The sequence below is a fragment of the Staurois parvus genome, unplaced genomic scaffold (genome assembly GCF_062004578.1).
Source record: "Staurois parvus isolate SC_StPar_1 unplaced genomic scaffold, SC_StPar_1.0 ptg000744l, whole genome shotgun sequence".
Lineage (NCBI taxonomy): Eukaryota > Metazoa > Chordata > Amphibia > Anura > Ranidae > Staurois > Staurois parvus.
This window is the reverse complement of record NW_028318540.1, coordinates 914,013-939,832: the sequence shown is the minus strand read 5'-3', so window position 1 is coordinate 939,832 and position 25,820 is coordinate 914,013. Positions and strand designations below refer to the sequence as shown.

Here is a 25,820-nt window from a genome sequence, read left to right as displayed (position 1 = left end):
TGGAAAGACTCTTTGCTGGAGCTTGAGCGATTTAGCATCCAAAGACCATACGTCTCTGTTTCTTTGTCTGTTACAAAACGAAGAGAGATACACGTGTTTTCAGATGCATCCACTGTGGCTATAGCAGCTGTAGCCTACCTTAGAGTTATAGACACTCAGGGACAAAGCCATGCAGGATTCATCTTGGGAAAGTCCAAACTGGCTCCAAGACCTGCTCACACGGTCCCACGCTTAGAACTTTGTGCTGCTGTCCTAGCTGTGGAGATAGCAGACTTACTCATTGCAGAACTGGACATCGAGATCCATGCAGTGAACTTCTACACAGACAGCAAGATTGTTTTAGGTTATATCCACAACGCTTCAAGAAGATTCTACACATACGTGTCAAACAGAGTAACACGTATCAGAAAGTGTACAAGTCCAGAACAGTGGCATCACATCAGTACAGACAAGAACCCTGCTGACCATGGGACTAGACTGGTACCAGCTGCTGTCCTCAAACAGACTAACTGGTTCACAGGTCCATCCTTCTTGACTGGACCAGAAACTGAAGAGACTGATCAGAAAGGAACTTTTCAGCTTGTATAACCAGACCAAGACAAAGAGGTAAGACCTCTAGTTGCAGTTTACAAGACTCTAACCACCAGAGAAGGTCTTGGCTCATGTAGGTTCGAAAGGTTTTCCAGCTGGAAGTCACTCATCCGTGCCATAGGGAAACTCATCTGCTTGGCCAGATCCTTCAGCAAAACAGCCAGTGTTGACCAGGGTAACAATGACTATCTTGAGCAAGCCAATGTCACCATTATCAGATGTGTTCAGCAGGAAGCCTTCAAGGAAGAAATTCAAGGTCTTCTCAAGAAAGAAGAACTTTCTAAACACAGCCCACTCAAAAAGTTGAACCCTGTCCTTGATGAAGATGGAGTGATGAGACTTGGAGGTCGTCTACCCGCAGCTGATACGACTATTCTAGAAAAACATCCCATTGTCATACCCAAGAATCATCACGTTGCCGTTCTTCTGACAAGACACCACCACGAGCAAGTTGCACATCAAGGTCGCCACCTCACTGAAGGAGCAGTCCGCTCAGCTGGATTGTGGATCCTAGGAGGCAAAAGACTAGTCTCCAGTGTGATTAACAAATGTGTAACTTGCAAGAAAATCTGAGGAAAACTTGAAGTCCAGAAGATGTCAGACTTACCTCCAGACAGGCTGGCTTCAGATCCTCCATTCACAAATGTAGGCCTAGACGTTTTTGGTCCTTGGAACATTTCTTCTCGCAAGACCAGAGGAGGCAGTGCAGAGAGCAAACGCTGGGCTGTTCTTTTCTCGTGTATGAGTACCAGAGCAGTTCACATTGAGGTAATTGAGTCTCTATCTACCTCAAGCTTCATCAATGCCTTGAGAAGATTTTTCTCCATTCGAGGACCAGCAAAACAGATTCGTTCTGATTGTGGCACAAACTTTATTGGAGCCTGCAAGGAATTGAAGATCGTTGCAACAGACTCAGAGACAAGTAACTATCTTCAAAACCAAAGATGCACTTGGATCTTCAATCCTCCTCATGCCTCACATATGGGAGGAGCTTGGGAGAGGATGATTGGAGTAGCTCGCCGCATTCTAGATGCAATGCTTCTAAAGATTGGATCTACTCGTCTCACACACGAAGTCTTAACCACGCTGATGGCTGAAGTCATGGCTATCATGAACCCCAGACCTTTGGTCCCAGTGTTTACTGACCCAGAGATGCCAACCGTCTTGACACCAGCAACATTGCTGACCCAGAAGATGGAAATGGTGACAGCTCCCAACGGGGACTTTGATCTTAAAGACTTGTACACCAAGCAATGGAAACAAGTTCAAAGCCTTGCCGATATCTTCTGGAAGAGATGGAGGCAGGAGTACCTGACGACCCTCCAACCACGTAACAAATGGCAAGCCGACAAGCCCAACTTACAAGTTGGAGATGTTGTTCTACTAAAAGACTCTCAGGCCCACAGGAACGAGTGGCCAATCGGACTCATTGTGGGGACTGATGCTAGTAGTGATAGCAGAGTCAGGAAAGTAGAGGTCAGAGTAGTAAAACAGGGCACCCCTAAGGTGTACCTTAGACCCATCACGGAAGTCGTTTTACTCCTTCCAGGAGTTTAATAGTGACATATCATTATTATGCCAGGTGGGGAGTGTGCTGCCTTGTATTACACAAGGCATTCTTTAGCATTCAGCAGTGTCTGTCCCCTTAAGGCCTGAGACTTCCTGTTTGCTAACTTGGGAGGAAGTGACCTCATCTCTTCAGACTGAAGAAATTCTACAATGCAAGTACATGTGGGATGCTGTTCCCTCTTCATATATAGGCTTGATTAGACCCCCAAAGTCTGTAAGTACCCCTCCTATGTACTGAGGAATGTTATGTATATAGCTAGGTAGTTAGATATGTACTCATGTCTGTTTATTCTGTTTGTATTTCAGTTTTACCACATTCATCCGCACATTCATTCATTCTCATTATGTCACATGTTATCAGTAAAAGATCATCGGTTATCAATCATCGACTCTTTACTGTGTGGACATCAAAGGTTATACTGCCTGTAATCCTCTGTAACCCTTTCATAACTGCAGAGAAGGCAGGACAACATCGATGGTACTTTTTCCATTTGTCATGCTAGTACATGTAGCCCAGTCATTGTTATTCTATAATGGCTTTGAGGTTTCTGTCATATAATGTTAAGGGCCTCAACTCTATTCAAAAAAGGTGGATGGCTTTGAAGGAATTTCGATCCTCAGGAGCAGACATCATTTTTGTCCAAGAGACCCATTTCAAATCTACAGGCTCCTTTCGTTTTGCCTCGAGATTTTTTCCCCGAGCCTACTCGGCTTTTGATCTTTCTGGGAAAGCCGGGGTGGCAATTTTGATTGGGTCACATTGCTCCCTTCGGGTTGTTTCCTCCAAAGTTGACCGACAGGGTCGTTTCATTCTTTTGGAGTGTATGTTTGGTGAGACTCCCCTAGTTCTGCTGAATTTATACGCCCCTAACACTAAATTGCAATTCCTATCCCAAACACTCGCCGAACTGGATTCCATTTCCACTTCGCAGGTGATAGTTGGGGGAGATTTTAATCTGATTCTTTCCCCCCATAAAGACAGGAAGGTTCTTTTTGAGTCCACTCCCTCGAAGCGGCAATGCTCCTCTTCAACATCCTTTTGTAGATTAATTAGGGAGCATCGTCTCTTTGACGCATGGCGGATTAAACATCCTCTCCATAAACAATTCACTTTTTACTCTACCCCTCACCGTAGTTATTCTCACCTAGACCATTTTTTTGTTTCTGGTCCATTGCTTCCACTTCTGGTCTCTTCTGATATTAATCCCATCACTTGGTCCGACCATGCCTCTTTGACTTTCAACCTTTTTTTCCCCCCTGTTATATCCAAGCCTTGTCATTGGTGCCTTAATGAGACCTTTCTTTACACAGACCATCTTAGAGATGAATTGTCGCAGGGACTTGATACCTACTTCACCCACAATGTTGGCTCCGTAACCTCCTCCTCAACTCTATGGGAGGCCCATAAGGCGGTTTTTCGAGGGCTCTGTATTTCTATGGGTTCTCGTTTAAAAAAATCCTCGGCGAGTGCTAGGGCTTTCCTCATACAACAGCTATCTTGGGCGGAAGGACGGTTATTGGCTAAGCCATCTATTCCTGGGCTCCAGAGGGTAACTTCTCTACGGGATCAAGTTAAAGCTCTTGACTCCAGTAAGACTGCTCAATCCCAACTTTGGGTCAAGCAGAAATTGTATGAATTTTCCAATAAGCCCCATCGTATGTTAGTCAATCGTCTCAAAGCTCAGTCCCCTTCTACGATGCCTGACCTACTAATACAGCCAGATGGAAGCCCCACTTACGACCCTCGGGTTATGGCAACTCTTTTTGGCTCATTTTACGGGAAATTGTACAACTGTTTAATCCCGGACCTGCATCCACCCCTCACACAGTCATTATTTGATCATTTCTTTGACACATTGCCACTCCCGAGAATCTCACCTTCAGACATTGCCACCTTTAATGCTGACATTACACTAGAGGAATTATTGGACACAATCAAACTTCTCCCTTCTCGTAAAGCTCCGGGACCGGACGGATTGCCCTGCTCCTCTCTCTACTCCTCTCTCTATATCACAATCTTTTTAAGGGAATTATACCCCAGACTAAATTCTCCCGTGCATATATCTCGGTCATCCCTAAACCCGATAAGGACCATTCTATCGTGGACAACTACCGCCCCATTGCCCTACTCAATTCTAATTATAAGATTTTTACCAAAATTTTGGCCAACCGATTGTCCGTAATCATCTCCAAGATCATACATAGGGATCAAATGGGCTTTGTACCTGCCAGACATGCCGCAGATAACACTAGGAGAACTATTGATCTGGTTGATCTGGTTAACAGGTCCTCTACCCCTACTCTGTTATTAAGCTTGGACGCTCAAAAAGCTTTCGACCGTTTAAGCTGGCCTTATATGTTCATGGTCTTGGAGAGATTTGGTTTCAAAGGTCCATTTGTAGCAGCTTTGAAGGCCCTCTATTCATCCCCCCTCTCGCAGGTCAGATTAGCTTCTTTTCTCTCGCCTCCCTTTCAGATGTCAAATGGAATGCGTCAGGGCTGCCCACTCTCTCCTTTACTGTTTATTCTTTGTCTGGAACCTTTAGCCATCGCTATTAGGTCAAACCCGGATATTCGCGGGATACAGTCACATTCCCATGAGTACAAATTATCGTTATTTGCAGATGACATTCTTCTCACGCTTACAAGTCCCCATACTTCTTTACCGATTTTGCATAAGACCTTGAAACAATTTGGGGCTATTTCAGGTTACAAAGTCAATACGTCCAAAACTGAGGCACTCCCAATACATGTCCCGCCTATCGTTCTGTCCTCGCTTCAGGAAGCCTTTCCCTACCGGTGGTGCACACACTCTTTAAAATATTTAGGTACTAATATTTCTCTTTCTTACCAATCTATATACGAGGCCAATTTCCCCCCTTTGTTCATAGCAATTTCTCGCTCTCTGAAACATTGGGATGCCTTGCCCATCTCTTTCCTCGGTCGCATTAACGTTCTAAAAATGACCGTGTTACCCAAACTCTTGTACCTGTTTGCGACTCTCCCCGTTCCCGTTCCTATGTCCAAGCTTCACTCCCTTCAGAAATCTTTCCTACACTTTATCTGGCACAATATGCGGCACAGGATTGCACGATCTGTTCTGCTCTCTCCGCGTTCTAGGGGAGGTTTGGGAGCGCCGGATATAATCAAGTATTATTATGCAACTCACCTTAGTTTTCTTCTGTCATGGTCCACGCAACACCCTCCCAATACATGGACTGAGATCAGGCCAGACAATATGGCCATATCCCGGATGTCTCTTTGGGTGGTATCTAACCTTTTTCAATTACGTCACTTGGTACATCCGGTGACTCGTAAATTACATTCATTCCCGGATCTCCAGAAAAAAGCTTCTTTACCTCCTCATCACTTATATATATATTTCCAAATACGCCATTTTTTCTCTACTTTATCATCCTCATTGATCCTGGGGAAGCCTACACCCTTCGAACGTTTATGTATGCAGGGCCCCCACCAAAGGGGTATCATCTCCAATACTTATAAACTTCTTATGGACACATCCCCTTTATCTAATGAAACTCACCTTTACATGCGTAGGTGGTCTCAGTTTGTACAATGTGATATTGATTTACTGACGTGGAAGAATATTTGGGTTAATGCATCTAAATCTTCTGTTTGTGTGGTTTTTAAGGAAAACATTTACAAGATTATGATGTTATGGTACAAAACACCTGAGGTTCTTCATGCTTTCAACCCGAGTGCTTCTTTTGTCTGCTGGCGCTGTGGTAGGGATTCTGGTTCTCTCTATCATATTTTTTGGACTTGTAAATCTATTGTTCCTTTTTGGGAAGAAGTCCGTTCCTTGTTGCAATCAATGCTGCATGCCTCGCTCCTTTTTGACCCTCTGCATTTTTTGCTGGGCTTGCCATTCCCGGGTCTATCTAAACCAGCCAGAAAACTTGCTGCTCATGTGCTGACCGCGACCAGGAGAAGTATTCCTATGGGTTGGTTATCTTCTACTCCCCCTACAATGCTGACTTTGTACAAACTCATCGCTGAAGTAAGACAGATGGAGTATTTGACTGCCCTACATAATTGTTCATCTGCTGTATTTGAGTTGATTTGGCTCCCGTGGGATTCCTTCATTTCCTCTTTACCGGCTCGAATCTAAGATCCTGATTGTTTCCGCACTGATTTTGTATGACTCTGTATGACTCTATTGGACATGATTATATGTAGTTATGCCATCGATGTTTCTTTCTGTTATGTTTATAATTTTACTTATTTGAAAACCAATAAAAATTGTTAATACAAAAAAATAAATACCTTCCTTCTGCTGAGGGCTAATTTTTATGCCTAGTTCCCTTTCCCATTTACCTAAATATCCCGGGGGCTCTACATCCTCTAAGTCCACAAGGATTTTATATATCCTAGAGGTGATGTGTTTTGGGCTTAATTCAGCATTCATAAGTTTTTCAAACGGGTTCATTTCTCCTACATCCCTAAATGGTTGTGGCAAATTTGCAACGAAATGAGACAACTGGCTATACCTCCATTCATCTATTCTAACAAACAAATCCTTATTCTTTTTTAAATTCTGAAACGTGCATAATCCCCCCCCCCCTTTACAATATCTTTCAAATGTGCATTTTTATCCTTTATCCATTTTCCACTTGTTTTAACATTTCCTGGTGTAAAAAAATCTGTTCCCACTAGTGGTATCAATAGTGAATGAAATTCCCATTTTTCCTTATTGTGTAATCTTCCCATGTATCTAACACTATCCTGGTCAATTCACTCGTTTCTACGTCTAATGTGCGAAACCCATGGGGTATCCAAATAATTTTATCTAATTGTGATTTACTTAATTCCCCTTCTATCTTTACCCAGCTTTTCCCTTGTGAATTAAAGAACCAATCTATCACCCGTGACAATATTACAGCTGTATAATACTTCTTTATATTCGGTAACCCCAGTACTCCATTTGCTTTTGCTGTGCATAACACTTTATAACTAACCCTAGGCCTCTTATTTGCCCATATGAACTTAGTAATCATCTTTCTAATTATTACAAAGAAAGTTCCTGGTAAAGATATCGGGAGCATCTGAAACTTATACAGAATTTTTGGGAGTATCACCATCTTGACTAAATTAATTCTACCAACCCATGAGGCCCCCCCTTTACTAATCTTTTCAACTCATCTTTTATTTCATTTATCAGGGGAATATAAATTGTTTAGTATATGTTTTTTACCGAGGTCGCTAGTTTTATTCCAAGATAACCTATTTCGTTTTCCCTCCAGGAAAATGGGAACACTTTTTGTAGTCTTTGCTTTTCTGTAACTGTAAGATTGATGTTTAGGATTTCTGATTTAACCGGGTTTATCTTCAAGTTTGATACTCCTCCATATTGTTTTAGTTCCTTCATTAAATTGGGCAAAGTTATCCTAGGGTTGGCCACGTAGAACAGCATGTCGTCTGCATAATCAGCGACGTTATGTTCCCTATCACCTATTTTTAACCCTTTTAACCCATTACTTTTCCTGATCTTCTCCAACAGTGGTTCCAATGACAACACAAACATGGGGGAGAGGGGGCAACCCTGCCTCGTTCCATTATTCGTCCTGAAAAACTGGGATAAGGTTCCATTTACCTTTACCGCCGCTGATGGATTCTTCTATAATCCTTTTATCCAATTCATCATTTTAGGTCCCAGCCCCAGTTTCTCAAGCGTGTCAAACATAAACCCCCAATTGACCCTGTCAAATGCCTTTTCCGCATCAATCTACAATAAGATCGCAGATGTTTTTTCCTTTTTAACTTTTTGTACCAACATCAAGGATCTCAAACCGTTGTCCCTCCCCTCTCTCCCCGGTATAAAACCCACCTGATCTAAATGTACCCATTCAGACATCAGGTCCTTCAGCCTTACAGCCAGTACTTTTGCATACAATTTCGTATCAACATTTAGCAATGAAATCAGCCTATAGCTTGCGCACTGAGAACTGTTCTTCCCTTCCTTCAAAATGAGGGTGATGTAAGCCTTGAGGGATTCTTCCCTCATTTCTACTCCCTCTCCTATCACATTCTTGTATTTACATATTTTGGGAACCAGTATCTCTTTCAATTTTTTCAGGTATCTTGCTGTATACCCATCTGGCCCAGGACTTTTACCCACTTTCATATTTTTTAAAGCAACACTGATTTCCTTGGGGGTAATCGGGCTTTCGAGTTTTTCTAGTTTTTCTTTTGCTATATCTGGAAGCTCCACCTCACTTAAGTAATCCTGTATTCTTTTCTTCTCCTCTTCTTCGCTTCCCCCATACTTATCCTTTCTTACATTGTAAAGTTCACTATAATAATTATGAAACCTCCTGGCAAGGTCAGTTGTTTTAAACAGATTCTCTCCCTTCCCATCACTAATTTTTTCAATAAAGTTCTTCACCTGTTTGTTCCTTCTTCTCATTAAATATTTTCCTGGTTTATTCCCCCATTGATATCTTTCTTTCGCTACTCTATTAAATATCCTCCTAGAATCTTGTTCCATCAGTTCTTTCAACTTGTCCCTTTTTTGTATTATCTTCTGGTATTTATCCATCCCCTTTTCCTTTTTATGGGTTTGTTCCAATTTTTCCAGTTCTTCTATGGCCTGTTTTATTTTTTTCCCCCTTTCCTTCTTTTTTTCTATACCTATGGAAATCAATATTCCTCTGATGTAGGCTTTATGTGACTCCCATACTATTGCCTCTGACATTCCCTCGGTCTCATTTATCTCAGAAAATTGTTCAATCTCCCTTTTTATCCTCTTCTCCACTTCAGGATCCTGTAAAAGCGAATCATTCAATTTCCAAGATAATATTTCATCTTCTCCACTCCCCATTTGAAACCTCATCGTGACTGGGGCATGGTCTGATAATGAAATTACTTCAATCTTGGATCCTTTCACTATCTCCAGCTGTCTGTGCTCCACCATTATATAATCCAATCTTGAATATGTACCATGTGCATGGGAAAAGAAGGTGTAATCTCTTTCCCTCAGGTGGTTTATCCTCCACACATCAACCAACTGATATCTATACAATACCCCCTTTAAAGATTTAAGGCTCCTCTCTCCTTCTCTCCTCCCCCCAGATGACACATCCCACCTGGGATCTAAGCACAGATTAAAACCCCCTGCCACGACCGGGCTTCCCTTTCTAAACTCCATGAGTTTCCCTAATGTCCCTTCCAGAAATCCCGCTGGATTTTTATTTGGGCAATAAATGTTAGCGAGTGTATATTCCTTTCCTAATAATTTCCCCTGATAAACAAAAATCGACCTTCCAAATCTTCCATTCTATCCTCCAATTGGAAATCAACTTTTACTGAAAAACCGATTGCTACTCCTCTTGCTCCCTTTACCGGTGAATCCGCATATATCCATGTTTGGTAGTGCTTTGAAAATAATTTCACATTTATATTTCTAGTTAGGTGAGTCTCTTGAAGAAATATTATATCTGTTGAGTATTGTTGAACCTCCCTCAATATCTTATGTCTTTTACTAGGTGAGTTTAGCCCTTTCACATTATAGGTCATAAACTTTATCTCATTCATGACCTCTATTATTTTTCTTTTTTTGGTATGTTCCCTCTGACTCCTTTCCACTTGAATACAGATAGTTACTCCTAAAGACCTTTTCTACCCCATCTCTTCCCACTCCCATCCCCTTCCCCCATCCCTCCACCCCACCTTCCAACCCCCCTCCCCCTCCCCCCCCCCTCCCTGGCTAATCATAAGCCTAAGAATTAAACTAGAAGAATCCCCCCTAGCAATTCCTTGACTGGGGTGAGACTCGAACCATGACCACCTCCCTCCTTCCATCTGTACAGATGACATCTCAAATTGTTAAATAGTCTTGTGCTGAGCCTGTCGGACTGCCAGCCTTCTCTAACCCTCCTCTATCCCCCTGATCATCAACACAGGGGATATGAACCCATACCTCCTTGATCATCTGAACAAGGAGATATAGACCAACGAGGAACTACAAGATCCTAGTGCGGCCCAGCAGGGTCCACCGGGTAGAGACGAGGGGGAAAAAAAAAAAACCCTAAACAATAAGGGGCATGATATTAATGACCCCTCCCCATCCCCCCCGTCTTCATCCCACATACCCCTCTCCGCACCCATCTTCTAAGATCTACCTCCTGTCTACTGGTTGCCCTCTACCTGGGGCCTGGGTGTCCCTTTGTCTAAACACATCAAACTACCCCTCTATATTCACTTTCTGTAAATCTAATTTCCCACAAAAGTCATTATAATCTTCTGGGAATCTCAGTCTTGCCGATCTTCCATCTTTCCATCCCACTAAATAAGAAGGAAATCTCCAATTATATCTGACGCTTTTCTCTCTCATGTGATTTAGAAGTGGTTTAAGGGTTCTCCTTCTCGCCAATGTCTCTGGGGAAATATCAGCGAAGATTTGTATGACCGAGTCTTCAAATTTTATATCAGGAAAGTCCCGCAACCCTTTCCATATCTGGTCTCGGTCTCCAATGTCCTGAAATCTGGCTATCACATCCCTGGGTCTCTCTGCTGATATACCCTTTGGCCTTCTGACCCTATATACTCTATCCATGTTTATACAATCTGTCTCTGGTTTTCCCATAATTGAGTTGCAAATTCTTTTCATTTTCCCCAGTAAGTCTTTCTCTTGTCCTTTTTCTTCCGGAATACCTCTGAACCTCAAATTAGTCCTTCTGCTACAATTCTCCTGATCTTCCATTTTAAATAATAATTCTCTCATTTCTAATCGCCTCTCTTCTATTTGCGTTTCTAATTTCTCGATTTGTAGCGTATGTTCCTCTACTTTTATTCTCGGACTCCTCCAAGCGAGACAGGACATGACCCAAATTGCTATGGAGGTTCCCGATCTCCGTCTTAACAACTGTCTCCAATGTCGTGAACATTTCTATCAAATCCTTTTTTAGGAGGGTTTGTACCCCTCTACTCTCAGAGATTGGGCTTCCTTTTTTCTTGGACATCCTCCATATTCCCTAGTGACAATCTTGATTGTTCACCCCCAAGGTTAATAGAGCACTCGCCCTGGTTCTCTTGATTTTGCAATTCTGGACTTTTTTTCCCTTGTAACGGCATGTATTTTTTTATCGTAATGGAATTTGCACTTGCCTGGGGTGTTTTAGGGCCACCCCCTTTAGTTGGTTTACTTCTCATTTTCCTTAGAGGATTCCCGTTTAATAACTTATTTGTTATATAGGACTAGGGTAGGTCCACTGTATAAATCTAGCATAGGTCTACTATATAAAACTGACTTTGGTCTCCTGTATAGAATTTGCATAAGTCTACTATATATGTCCAAAACAAGTCTACTATATAGTACTTGTCTTCCGTCAGCAATATAGGACTTGGTGCAGATCTGCTGTAGAAAATTTGGTATGAATCTACAGTTTGAAACTTGTGCGGGTCTGCTGTATAATACTTAACTGAAGTCCACTGTATAGAACTTATGTGCAGTCGCTTATTTAGGATCAGATATGAGTCTATTGTTTGGAGCTTAGTTCAGGTCTGCTGTATGTTACTTGACAAGAGCCAGCTATATAACTTGGTGCAGGTCTGCCAAATAAGATTTGCTGTGAATCTGCTATTTGGAGCTTGGCGCAGGTCTGCTGTTTAAAGTTTGATATCATTCAGCTGTATAGAGCTTGGTGCAGGTCTGCTGTATAAGTTTTGATATCCGTCTGCTGTTGATAGCTTGGTGAGTGTCTACTATATAGTGCTTAACAAGAGTCAGCTGTATATATCCTTATTGATATGGAACTCAGTGTAATATTTCTATGAACATTTCACCCTGACTGGCCTGCACCACATATGTAAGACATTCTCCATCCTATTTGCCCATATCTGACAACCCATACCCAGAGTGGATTCATTTGGAATCAATCGTTGGACTTCCACCAGCCACCAATAGTCATTAATAACACAGTTCTCAGAGATGTAACCAGTGTACTGGGATATGTCTGTGACAGTCCTTAGTAGCCACTCACCAGGACCTCTGCACCAGCCTTTTATATCTGATTTATGTACTAGTTGAGGGATGTGCTGTATTTGGGGACTCACCATAGATCCTCAGGCTCCGATCCCACTACTGCTGCTCCCTTCTCCTTCTGACCTGTGACCGCCAATCCTCCGGTTCTCAGGCAGTGTCCGGGACAGCTACGGGTCCTTCCATGCCTCTCCGGGTCCTCACTTCATCTCTCTCCTTTCTCCGCCACTTCCCCTCTCACACCAGCTCCAGACTCACGTGGGAGCAGACTCTCACTCTGCTCCCACTTCACACCGACACCGCTCCCTCGCCGCACCACAGTCCTCCACTGCTCCAGTACAGGTGACACCAAAGGCCCGTGTCTTCTCACTCCTGGGACAGGTAAGCTCCCTCCAGGGTTAGGGCATTCACACTGCCTCTAGCAGGCCGGCGTCCGCAGACTCCCAGCCATGCTGCTAGGGCATCATGTTGCGGCTCCTCCCCCCCATATGCTAAAATTGAACTTTTCATGTGTGCCCACCATTAGAAGTGGGTGGATGCAGGGCAGTATATTCTAATGGTGGGCATACCACACACTTTTTCTGGCAGAGATTTCTTCTCTTTTTTTCATTCAGCCCTCAGGCTGCATTAAAAGAAAAAAAAAAAGAACATACATAGCATATACACCCAACAAGGACCAGCAAAGTACTGGTACATCAGTTGACTTTGAGTGGTTATACCAGAATGGTGCATCATCCTGGTATCATTTTTTTTCAGACAGAGATCAGCTTTCATGTAAAAGCAATCCTAGTGGCTAATTAGCTGCAGGATTGCTTTTACAAGCAGCGGGAGAAGATGACCCCCCCTCCCCTGCTGCCTTCCATGGCCTTCTCAAGCAGTCCCGTGCCATCAGGGTAACCTGAGAATGCAGCCGGTGTTTCTGCCAGATGACCATAGAGCTGATTGGAGACAGGAATGGTGCCAATCATCTCTATAGTCAAAGAAATCAGAAGCTACGAGCTTTTCATCACTTCAGTTTCACAGGATATAAACAGCGCCATTTGTAAATTGTGGAAGCATCTGCTCACACAGATCTTGGCGAGATTAGATAATGTAAGGGCAGAGGAGATATCTAGAGTCTGATAGACCCCAGATTTCTTTACAAAGAATATATGACAATGCCTATTGAAGTTATAGGGGATATTTGCATTCCCTGTGACAGCATTAAAAGTGATAAAAAAAAAAATGAAAAGGACAGTGTAAAAATAATTTTCAAAAATCAAAATAACTTAAAAAAAAAAACATCCTCGCTCCCCCCACGTACGCGCGCATGTAAGGTATTGCAGTGAACGTCAGATCAAGGGCAGTAATTCTAGCACTAGATCTCCTCTGTAAATCTAAAATAGTGGCTTGTAAAGGCTTTTAAAGCGTTGCCTATGGATATTAAAAATGTATGCAGTTTGTCGCCATTGCAAGGGGCATGCGCAGTTTTAAAGCATGTAATGTTTGGTATCTATTTCCTCTGCATCTTTTATATTTTACCAAACAATTGTCCAATATATTGTGTTTTTGTGAATTAAAAGTAAAAACGTGTATTTTTTTTTAAATTTGCTTTTGAAAAATTGCTGAGAGGCATGTTGAGCCAATAGAAGAATTATTTTTTTTACCACAAGTTTTTGGAAAGTGATAAAAAAAATAATTTTTTCCACACAATTGTCACTTTAATTATTTATTGCTCACACATGCCATGGGTATATGTGGAATTACTCCCCAAGATACATTCTGCTACTGCTCCCATGTATGGGGATACAACATGTGAGAGATTCAGACTTTTAAAGGGCTTTATTTCCTCATTACACTTCCTGACTACCTATCACAGTTTCGGAGGCCCTGAAATGCCAGGATAGCACCACCCCTCCCCCAAATTACCCTTTTTGGAAAGTAGACAACCCAAGGAATTTGATAAAAAGCAAGGTGAGGATTTTGCAGATCTCGTTTGTTGCCACAAGTTTTTGGAAAACAAAAACATATTTTTTCTTTTCTTTTTTTATATTTCAAAAACTTGTGAGAAAAAATGAGATCTGCAAAATACTCACCATGCCTTTTTTTAAATTCCTTGGGGTGTCTACTTTCCAAAAAGGGGTAATTTGGGGGGATTTGGTGCTATCCTGGCATTTCAGGGCCTCTGAAACTGTGATAGGTAGTGAGGAAGTGAACTGAGGAAGTTACGCACCTTCAGGCTTTCAAAGTGGTCATTGGATTTCAGGCTCCAGTATGTAGCTAGGCTCCCAAAAAGTCTCACACATGTGGTATCCCCATACTCTGTAGAAGTAGCAGAATGTATTTTGGGGTGTAATTCCACATATACCCATGGCTTGTGTGAGAAATATATCATTTAAATGACAACTTTGTGTAAAAAAAAATGTTTTTGTCATCCAAAAGCACCTCAAGAAATGTGATAGGCAGTCAGAAAGTAAAAGCTGTGTAAATTCCATTATCTATACCAAAGTTTGTACATGCTATAACTTTCACACAAAGCAATCAATATACACTTATTGTGATTTTCTTTACCAAAATTATGTAGCAGAATACATTTTGGCCTAAATTTATGATGAAATTTGAGTTTTTTGGATATTTTTTATGACAGAAATGAGAAAATATCAGTTTTTTTCAAAATGTTTGGGGTTTTGTTTATAGCGCCAAAATAAAAAGTGCACAGGTGATCCAATACCACCAAAAGAAAGCTCTATTTGTGTGAAAAAGGATATAAATCTCATTTATGTACAGCATTGCATGACCGCGCAATTGTCAACTGAACTAGTGCAGCGCTGTATAGCAAAAAATGGCGTAAATTGCAGTATCTATACCATAGTTTGTAGTTGATATAGCTTTCACACAAAGCAATCAATATACACTTATTGGGATTTTTTTTACCAAAGACATGTAGCAGAATACATTTTGGTCTAAATTTCTGACTAACTTTGAGTTTACTATATATTTTTTATAGCCAAAATTAAAAAATATTGTTTTTTTTTAAACTTTTCCATATTTTTTTGTTTATAATGCAAAAAATAAAAATCAAACAGATGATCAAATACCACCAAAAGAAAGCTCTATTTGTGTGAAAAAGGACATACATTTTGTTTGGGTACAGTATTGCAAGACTGCGCAATTACCAGTTGAAATAGTGCAGCGCCGAATAGCAACAAAAGGCCTGGTCAGGAAGGGGGGTAAATCCTCAGGAGGGCAAGTGGTTAAGAGGGAATAAATATTTCAGTAAATATGAACCACCGACATTAGTAGCTATATATGTACAAATGATCAGAGCAGTAGACCATCATTTGTAATCGTGAATAAAAAGGAGTTTGTGAGGTGGATGGATGGAGTCAAGAATAATGGAGAATTTGGAAGACCTACACAAGAATGGCATTGCTGGGTTGGAAGATATCCATTATGCCTAAGCGCAGTTGATCTTTAGGAAAATAGAGGTCACTGGATTGTTGGTGAGTGTGTACTTCTCATAGAGTTGGGGATTCAAGATGGTACAGTTGCAAGATTTATTACCAAGGCACAGAAGATAACTATACATGGTGTGGGGAACACAATGCATGAGATTGACTTTCTTGGATCATTTATTGTATGGACAATAATTCACTAAGATAATGCTGTTGTAGTAGGGGTTTGGATTGTGTTAGCGCCTCACAAATCCTTTTTATTTTCACAATTTGACTGATCAATTTAAACTTTCACTTTAACCACCTCCCGCCCACCATATAGTCCAATGACGGGCGCCAGGTGGTTCTCTTGTTCTGGGAGGACGTCATATGACGTCCTCCCATTTTCACCGTGCATGCGTGGCTGAGGGAGTGTGCAGCGTGGCGATCGGCGGTGCGCTGTGTCCCTAGGACACAGCAGATCACCGATCACGGAAAGAGCCGAAGATGTCGGCTCGGTCATGTGATCAGCTGTGTCCAATCACAGCTGATCAAATGTAAACAGGGAAATGCCGGTTATCGGCATTTCTCTCCTCACGAGCTGTCAAGCTGACAGCTCGAGAGGAGAGTAGGTAATCGCCTTTCCGCAGAGGGGACATGTACACTGATCATCAGAGCACTAATGATCAGTGTGCCCTGATGATCAGTGTAGCCCCAGCAGTGTCACCTGTCAGTGTCCATCAGTGCCTTGTGTCAGTGCTCATCAGTGCCACATCAATGCGACATATCAGTGCCTGCCAGTGCACATCAATGCCACATATCAGTGCCCATCTAAGCTGCCTTTCAGTATCACCCATCAGTGCCAGTCAGTGCCACCTATCAATGCCAATAAGTGCCACCTATTAGTGCTGCCAATCAGTGCCACCTATCAGTGCCAGTCAGTGCCACCTATCAGTGCCGTGTCAGTGACGCCTATCAGTGTCAGTCAGTGCCACCTATCAGTGCCATGTATCAGTGTCATGTATCTGTGCTGCCTTTCAGTGCCCATCAGTGATGCCTGTCAATGCCCATCAGTGCCACCTACCAGTGCCTCCTCATCAGTGCCCATCAGTGCCACCTATCAGTGTCCATCAGTGCAACCTATCAGTGCCCACCACTACAGCCTCATTAGCGCATATCAGTGAAGGAGAAAAATCGCTTATTTACAAAATTTTATAACAAAAACTAAGAAAAAACATTTTTTTTCCAAAATTTTCAGTGGTTTTTGGTTTGTTTAAGAAAAAATACAAAAACCCTGAGGTGATTAAATACCACCAAAATAAAGCTCTATCTGTCACACAAAAAAATTATAAAAATTTCATATGGGTACAGTGTTGCATGACCGCGCAATTGTCATTCAAAGTGTGACAGCGCTGAAAGCTGGAAATTGGCCTGGGCAGGAAGGGGGTATAAGTGCCCTGTAGGCTAGTGGTTAAGGAGGGCATTTTCATAGCTGATATGTTTTTTAAGAGCTGACACCTTTATATTATTTTTATTATTATTTTTCATAATTTGCCTTCGCTTGTTCACGCTACATAGTCACCCACACTGTTGGGCTTTTGCTGGAAAACCAATATAGAGTTGAAATGGAGATGTTAGAGTGTGTATATATTCAAACATTCTTTTTACCACATTCAATTTTCTCCATTTTTTCCATTCAGTTTGTAAATCTTGTACATATCAACAGACTGTCACTGACCATCTTCTAAAGCTGGGTGTACATACATACTGTATATTATTTACATTTAACCTGCAGGTTGAACTAAAATAATATAACAGATTTTAACATCCACATTATACAGTGCAGATGGAAAATTCTCCCACTGCAGCTATTGTATTCTCACAGCTGCAGCTGGTGTCTGTCAGAACACCCAAACATCAGCTGCATCTGAATGGATGCAGCCACTATTCGGCCAAATGACAGCACTGTTCAGCCAGCTGACAGGAGCCTCCCACGTAGCAAGTTTCGAATTTCGAATTCCAATAGTGTTTACCCAGCTTAAAGTGATTGTAAACCCTCACCTTGTAAAACAACCCATCCAGTTTAAAATAGAAATGGAAATTAAATTGTTTGTGTATAGATAGACATAAATACATTTTCCCTCTTTTATAAGTGATTACATTTCCTCTGCTCTAAGCTGCATAAGAGCTGGGGGAGGAGAAAAAGCAGCACATTGAACTTTCCGGTGAAAGGCTGTGGGGGGTAAGGACAAGTCTGATTAATGGAGAACAGGCTGAGTTCCCAGCACAGCTAAAGAACTGCCCATGGTGTGTTCTCCTGCTTAGTGTGGTCAGTTTATAATAGGAAAGCAGAGGGTCTGACAGGAACACCAGGGATTTTACACTAAGGAAGCAGTACAAAGAGAACAGGATACTTTTTCATAGAACTTTTTCAAGAACATGGTACAGCAGGTATATATCAGGAGTATGAAATGTTGGTTTTCTATTGCCTTTCACAGGGTTAATATAAAATTCCCTAACACTCAATTCTAGAGAAAAAAAAGCCTTTATGATCATTTGATCAGAAGAGTTGAAGAAAATTCGAGCAATAGAGAATGTATCCTAACAGTAAAGGCTAAAAACAGGTACAGGTACTTATATAGTGCTATTAATTTACTCAGTGCTTCACATATATATTGAACATTCACATCATTCCCTGTCCTCAAGGAGCTTACAATCTAAGGTCCCAACTCACATTCATACTAGGGCCAATTTTAAATAGAAGCCAATTAACCTGCCAGCATGTCTTTTGAGTGTGAGAGGAAACTCATGCAGGAATAGGGAGAACATGCAAAATCAAAGTAGGTAGTGTCGTGGTTGGATTCAAACCAGCAACCCTAGTGCTGCTAGGCAGAAGCACTAACCATTTAGCCTCTGTGCTGTTCATGCAACCAGAAGGGCAAATAATATGAGATTTCTGCACTGTGTACAATTATTATGAGCTGCAGCTTTGTCCACTGTGTGGGAGGTTCTTCCCTGCCCATCACACTCAGCCAGGAATTCCCAAATGATAGGTGAGCAAAAAAAAGAAAAGAAATAAGGGAATGCAGCCCAGCCGGCCAGGAAAAGGGGAAAAATGAGTGTGCGGCCATCCCCTCCTGGACCATAACAGGTCCCATGCCCTTAACGCGGAAGGGGCACTTAGTCCCCATATTGATGAGGACAAGGGCCTCTTCCGATAAGCCTGAACTGCCTTCAGACCCCTATGTAGCGTTACTCTGCTTCTCAACCCCAAGAATTGTCTCAGCCCCAACTGACACACCTGGCAATAGTGTAAGTGCAAGGACCAATGAAAAGCACACACTTTATAATAAAACACAGAGATCGGCTTAACTGTAATACCTCTATGGAAAGTAATAAACAATAACAACAAGTATACGTTAGGTGAATCAAGAGAACAGCAAATACTGAGACCGAAAGCAATATAGCTCACTTTTACTCGCAGGCTGCTTTCAGGGCATTCCAACTGTGAATAACCCCAAGAGCAGAGGCAAACACTTAAATGACAACCTCAAAGTGGGTTTAACTCCTCTACATAAATTTGGCTCTATGATGTCCAAGCAGGAGAGCAAAAGAATGACTCTCTGTTGTGTAAGACTTCTCCCTTCTAACCCCTGACACCACAAGCCCAATAGGCAAACACTGTGCCCAACTGATGCTTAATAGCTATTTTCCAAGGTAAAGCTATTTCCTCACACACCATGCAATATAGAGGCCTGAACACGCATGAGCGTGCCCGTATGACAACAGTTACTTCAGTCTCTTGGTAACAGGATGAATCTTGGGGTCTTCAGCTAGCCAGTTTCGTTGGTGCACTTAAACTCCTATGATAAAGTATAATTGTAATCCCGTGGCATATTTGTATAGCAAAGCAAATACTGTGTCGGTTTAGCAGGGCCATCTATACAACCCAGTGCTTGGTGAGTATGAGCGAAGTGTAATGTCTCTGTCTGTGTGCAGTGTTCCTGTCATCTGCCAGTGAGCAAAATCCCTCTCACCAGATCCTGTGACTAAGGCCCAAACGATCGCCCTGGAAATGACAAGCTCCTCTGATCACCTCACGATGAGCGCTTCACACTGCCGGTAAAGGCACTGTACTGTAGGCCCACCTCTCTCAGTTTGGATGTTCCCCTGACTGATGCTGATAGCAAAACACCCAGTGAACTGACCCTGAGCACTTCTTTGCTAGGTCCACCCTCTCTCCTGCCACATGCAGACCTTTTCCCCCCCCTCAGGAAAAATACAAGCTGGAGACTTTCCTTCTGCTCTCACTAAGCATGCTAGTCTCTGTAGTTCCATCCCTCATATCAGCCTATCAGGCTGTTTCTGTTCAAGACTGCATATTCCACAATGCTTTGCAGCTGCACCTCCTGCTTGAGAAAGTTCCTGTCATTGCCTCCTTTATTGGATCTTCTGATTGGCTCTCTCTCTAGTACAGTCTGAGAGGAGAAGGGAGGGGCTGAAATCCCTCACTGCCTTGTCTGTGTCCAGTGCAAGTGTCAGGTTTCACAGGAGATGCAATTTAGCAGGTTACAGCAGACACAGATAGGATTAATTACCTCCTCTGCACCTATAACTACCATATCAGAGTTGTGGGGATCTGAAGGGAGGCAGGATATCGGATCTGAAAGCCCCCTTTAACCGCATGCCGCCCAGCCACTGTACATATACGGCGGCAGGGCGGCACTCACAGGCAAAACCACGTTTTAAGACGTGTGTTTACTAAACAAATAGGGGGCGCGGGCGAGGCGCGCCGCCGCCCTATTTGTCCCGCGGTTCTCTGACGCAGATGTCAGTCGCCGGGTCACAGCCGCTCCTTAGCGGCTATGTCCCGGCGATCGGCTGAAGTAGCTGTGCTGTCTGTCACTTCCCTGACAGCTCGAGGATGAGCTGATCGAGAAAGAACAGTTTTTCTTTCTCGATCAGCCTTGTCCCGCCCAGCACACACCCCCACCCCCTAGTAAAACACTCCCCTCACTCCTATAACCCTTCCCTGCTAAATAAAGTTAACCCCTTCCTCCCCATTGCCATTAGTACAGCGTCAGTTTTTTTTTTTTTTGCACTGATCACTGTATTAGTGTTTTTGGGGATGTCAGTGACCCCAAGTCAGTACCCCCCAATGTCAAAATGTCCGCCGCAGTCCCGCAGTCCCGCCATAAGTCGCTGGTCGCTGCCATAAGTCCCTGATCGCCGCCATAATTCGCTGATCGCCGCCATTATCAGTATAAAAAAAAACCTAAAAATCCCAGTATCTTTCCCGCCATTTGTAAACGCTATAACTTTCACGTAAACCAATTAATTTACACGTAGTGGGTTTTTTTTTAGCAAAGACATGCAAAATACATTTTGGCAGAAATTTATGACTAAATTTGATTTTTGCATTTTTTTTTTACTGGACATGTTTTATAGCAAAAATTCCAAAATATTGTTTTTTTTTCCTCAAAATTGTCAGCCTTTTTTTTATAGCGCACAGACGATCAAATACCACCGAAAGAAAGCTCAATTTGTGGGGAAAAAAAGGATGTAAATTTCATTTATGTACCATATTGCATGACTGCGCAATTGTCCGTTAAACTAGCGCAGAGCTGTATAGCAGAAAAATGGCGTAAATTGCAGTATCTATACCATAGTTTGTAGACGCTATAACTTCCACAAAAAGCAATCAATATACACTTATTGGGATTTTTTTTACCAAAAACATGTAGCAGAATACATTTTGGCCTAAATTTATAACCAACTTTGAGTTTACTATATATTTTTTATAGCTGAAAATAAAAAATATTGTTTTTCTTCAAAATTTTTGGCCTTTTTTTGTTTATAGCGTGAAAAATAAAAAGCGCACAGATGATCAAATACCACCGAAAGAAAGCTCTATTTGTGTGAAAAAAAGGATGTAAATTTCGTTTGGGTGCAGCATTGCATGACCGCGCAATTATCAGTTGAATTAGCGCAGCGCCAAGTAGCAAAAAGAGGCCTGGTCATTAAGGGGGGTAAATCCTCAGGAGCTCAAGTGGTTAACAATAACTCTTCTGACCGAATGTTCTTAAAGGCTTTTTATCTTTTAGGATGTTAGGGTATGTTAAATTTGCCTGGCAAAAAGCAGTAGAAACTGACATTTTATGGGTATTATTTGTGGCTTTTGGTTGAACGCTGAGACATTTGCAAAGCAAATTTTTTTATACAAAGACATATAGATAGATATACAAGAGTTTGCTCTGCGCTTTACAATATAAAGGGAGACAATACAGCAACGATACAGTTCAATACAAGAGGGTTAGGAAGGCCCTGCTCCTTACAATCTAAGAGGGAGGGGCTGGTGGTACAAAAGGTAATAACTGTGAGCGATGGACTGGTAGGAGAAATAGAAGATTTGATTATTAGCTGAAAGCAGTATAGCTTCCCTGAAGAGAGGTTTTCAGAGATCGTCTAAAAGTGGGCAGAGTAGGTGAAAGTCAGATAGAATGGGGTAGAGAGTTCCAGAGGATGGGGAGGCTCTAGGGAAGTTCTGGAGAAGAGCATGGGAGGAGGAAACAAGGGAGCTAGAGAGCAGGAGGTCGTTGCAGGAGCGGAAAGGATGGTTTGGGTGATATTTGGAGACAAGATTGGTGATTTAATTTGGGGCAGAGTTATAAATGGCTTTATATGTTATTGTTAATTTTTTGAATTTTGTTTGTTGGGCAATGGGAAGCTAGTGGAGGGATTGGCACAGAAGGAATGGCAGATATGGAACGGTTGGTAAGGTGGATGAGTCTGGCAGCAGCATTCATGATATACCAAAGAGGGGATAGCCTGCGATTAGGTAGGCCAATGAGGAGGGAGTTACAATAATCAAGGCAAGAGATAACAAGGGAGTGAATAAGTTGCTTAGTGGTTTCAGTAGTTAAAACCAACCGTATCTTGGAGATGTTGCGGAGATGAAGTCTAAAAGATTTGGACAGTGATTGGATTTGGGGCTGAAAGGACAGATGGGAGTCCAGGATTACACCTAGTACTCTGGCATGAGGGGAGGAACTGATGATTGTATTACTGATCTTGATGGAGAAGTCAGGGGAGGGGGCATGGGCTGGAGGCATGTCTGTTATATGTTTCCATTCACACAGGATACCCAAAAATATGTTTTTTTGATCAGGTTTCTTAGTTTTTTGGGGATTTCCTGTGAATAAACTGTGGCTAAAGGATTGTGTATTTGGAGATTTTCTATTTGTTTATTTTTTGAACTAGATCTGATCAACCTGACTAACTACAGTAAGTAACTATGTAAGTTAAAATATATTTTCGTAACTTCCTAGTTGTTTCTTTAAAGCACTTTTTTTAAGTGTGTTTCCGGTGCTTCATGAGATATGCACATCACATATCCCAGGAGGCATAAGCTTCCATTCATGCAAGGAGGATGAAAGTAGGCTTGGTGGCCCATAATCGAGGACAGCTTTCCTGGACTAGGAAAAGACAGCCACTTCTCAATGATGCACTGCCAGGCCCTCCCTCCTTCTTCTTCCATGAATGGAAGATGCCATCTGGGATATGTGATGTGCATATACCATAAGACAACAGGAGCACACCATAGAGAAGAATAGAGGATGGGTGGATGAGCTGTAACATGCAAATAAAAAAAGAAAAAAGTTAAACAAAAAAAAATGGGTTTCCTTGCAGCCAAAGGGGGTTCCCAGTGAAGGTCTGCTTAAAGAGGAACTGGACTGCATCTGAGCACCACAAACCAAAAATTCTATTTAATTCATTGTTAATATTCAAAGCAAACTCCCCCATCTACCCATGTCTCAATGTTTTATATTGCTGAGGAATCATTTTGAAAAATACCCCCAGTGGCAATTTTGAGTAAGGGCAGGTGATTCATGTAGCATTTACTTCCTGGAATCCATCTGCCCTTAGCTTAGTCATTGGCTGAGTTGAGAACCCTCCCTTCCCTCCTGAAGACTGCTGGGAAGTATGACAAAGTTTGCCTAGGCATAGAAACCGGGAAGGAACTGAAGAAATGTAAAAAAAAGTTTAAAAACAAGTAAATATGATATACTTTCCATTTACTAATGCTAGCAGCATAAGGATTAAAAATAGTCCATGTTGATTGAGAGAGTGGCTCAGTTCACCCAAACGAACTGATGAAATTCCCTTTGTATTTATTGAAATACAAAGGGAATTTCATCAGTGGGTTTGTTTGGTTTGGGTGAACTGAGTCAGTTCCAGCAATACAAGATTCCTCCTTGAACCTCCCCCTTCTGCCAGTAGGTCATTGTATAATTTTGCCTCAATATGTCACTGTAACATCTTGCGCCAAGCATTTCTCTTCACCCGCGGAGCTTTTTCAATCCCCTCTGCCCTTTGTTTCTATTTCTCTTTCACAGGCAGAGAAGAATGAAACATTATGCCTGAGAGTAGTACAGTTTGCATTAAAATAAATAGTGTAAACTTCTGGTAATTGTCTTACTTGTTTGCTGTTTAGATTTGAGCTGGAGACAGCTGAAATGAAGACTTCAGATTTCACTGGTTTAGTCTCTGGAAATGGTTCCTCTTCTATTGCTTCTGGCACAGGACTTTTGATACTACAGCTGCTACTAGTACGCCGTGGAATTTTCACAGAGCTTTAAAAAATACAAAGTTGTAAATCAGATTATATCTTTACAGTTTGTATTTATTAGAATCACAGTAATAAATAGAATACAGCCACAGTTTGCATGTCTTCTCATAATCTTCGACACTAATAGCTAATTTGAGCACTTTGAGGTGGTGTAATAGTTTTTTGTGTGTATATGTACACCCACATATATATATATATATATATATATATATATACATATACATATATACACACACACACACATATTTTCATCCATATCCTGGTGAGACTGCAATGTCTTTTACTGCTTAGATATGTATGTTTGAAAACGACATACTTGTTGCTGTTAAAGTAAAAGTAGGGCCAAAGCTCTTTTGGCCCTATTGTTCCTGTGGGTCACAGAAGTGCACTTAGTTCCGCACTCTTGTGGCTCGTATTCAGGCAGAATCGGCTATCAGCTGATGTCACTTAGCTGGTCCATGCTCTGGAAAGATCCTGACTTAAATGCTGGGACCCACCCAGATGCCTGGACAGCTGCTGGCTCAGCCTTTCAGCACACTGATGAGAACCTGAGCCAGCCACTCCATGGCCCAAGAACTGAGCAATCAGTTGTCTTTGATTTCTCAGTTCTCAGTCTTAGAAGCGGCAGGAGATAAATGCAGCTACCTATGGTATTATGTGTGTTTGTTTGTTTTTTGATTCCTGAACTTCTCTTTTAAGGAGTACTTACCTACAGCTGGAAAACATGCTTTACTTAGTCACTGCCTGGGAGAAGCAGGAAGGTATGTTTTCTATATTCTACCAACTGCAGATGACATTTATGATACAGCTGTCACTGCATTAAAGAATTTCTTACCTAAAGTAAACATGGTTGCAGAACAATATATATTTCAGCAATGTGGACATCATAATAGCAAATCCACATTACAATTTATAGCAGCTTTGAGAGAGTTGGTTGTTACCTGTGAGTTGCTCTAAGAGATGAAATGACAAGAGACCTACTAGTAGAAAAAACGAATTCAGTTTTACAGCATTACAGAAAGATGGCTCTTGAAACACGATTTAAGCAAATGCTATTACATTTTAAAAGCCCATGTGTAACTGCTATAACAAAAACAAAAGCCCTCAATCAGGGGCCTACTGGCACAATATAGGCTGTTAATCTAGAAACTGCCATTTCTACAACACAATCTCAGGCCTAATACAAAGGTACAGCAAGAGATTCAGCTGAACTGCAATGAAAAGGTGCACATACACAGAACAAGTACTGTTTAAGGCTCAACACAGCACTTCTAAATTGCAATCTATGCTACATGCCCTGCAAAAGAAGCAAAATGCTGTGAATGCAAGAAAATGGGACACTGAAAAAAAATCTGCTGTAAATCTACTGCTAGACAGGTACACAAAGTTACTGTCCCTGAGGTTACGGTCTTAAATTTTTCACTGTTGAAGATATTTTTTTGCCTTTTGCAAAAAAAACAGCTATAGGCCTGAAGATTAGTTAAAAAATCCTAAACATTATATAATGTTCTGAAGGCAGAAATCCTGGAGCAGGGGCGGACTGACCATTTGGAAACACGGGCACTGCCCGAGGGCCCGGGGTCAGTAGGGGGCCCCATGAGATGCCCCTGGTACCTTT

The 25,820-nt window shown here is 41.8% G+C and overlaps 1 protein-coding gene across 2 annotated transcripts in view; it reads right to left on the bottom strand.

The window, feature by feature from the left end:
- Positions 1-25,820, bottom strand: part of LAD1 (ladinin 1) — a 182,920-nt gene that overhangs the window by 61,967 nt on the left and 95,133 nt on the right. For both annotated transcript variants that reach the window (XM_089654100.1, XM_089654101.1), the window contains exon 5: positions 24,053-24,206. In XM_089654100.1, coding sequence (XP_089510226.1) covers positions 24,053-24,206 — 154 coding nt within the window. The remainder of the gene's footprint in view (positions 1-24,052; positions 24,207-25,820) is intronic.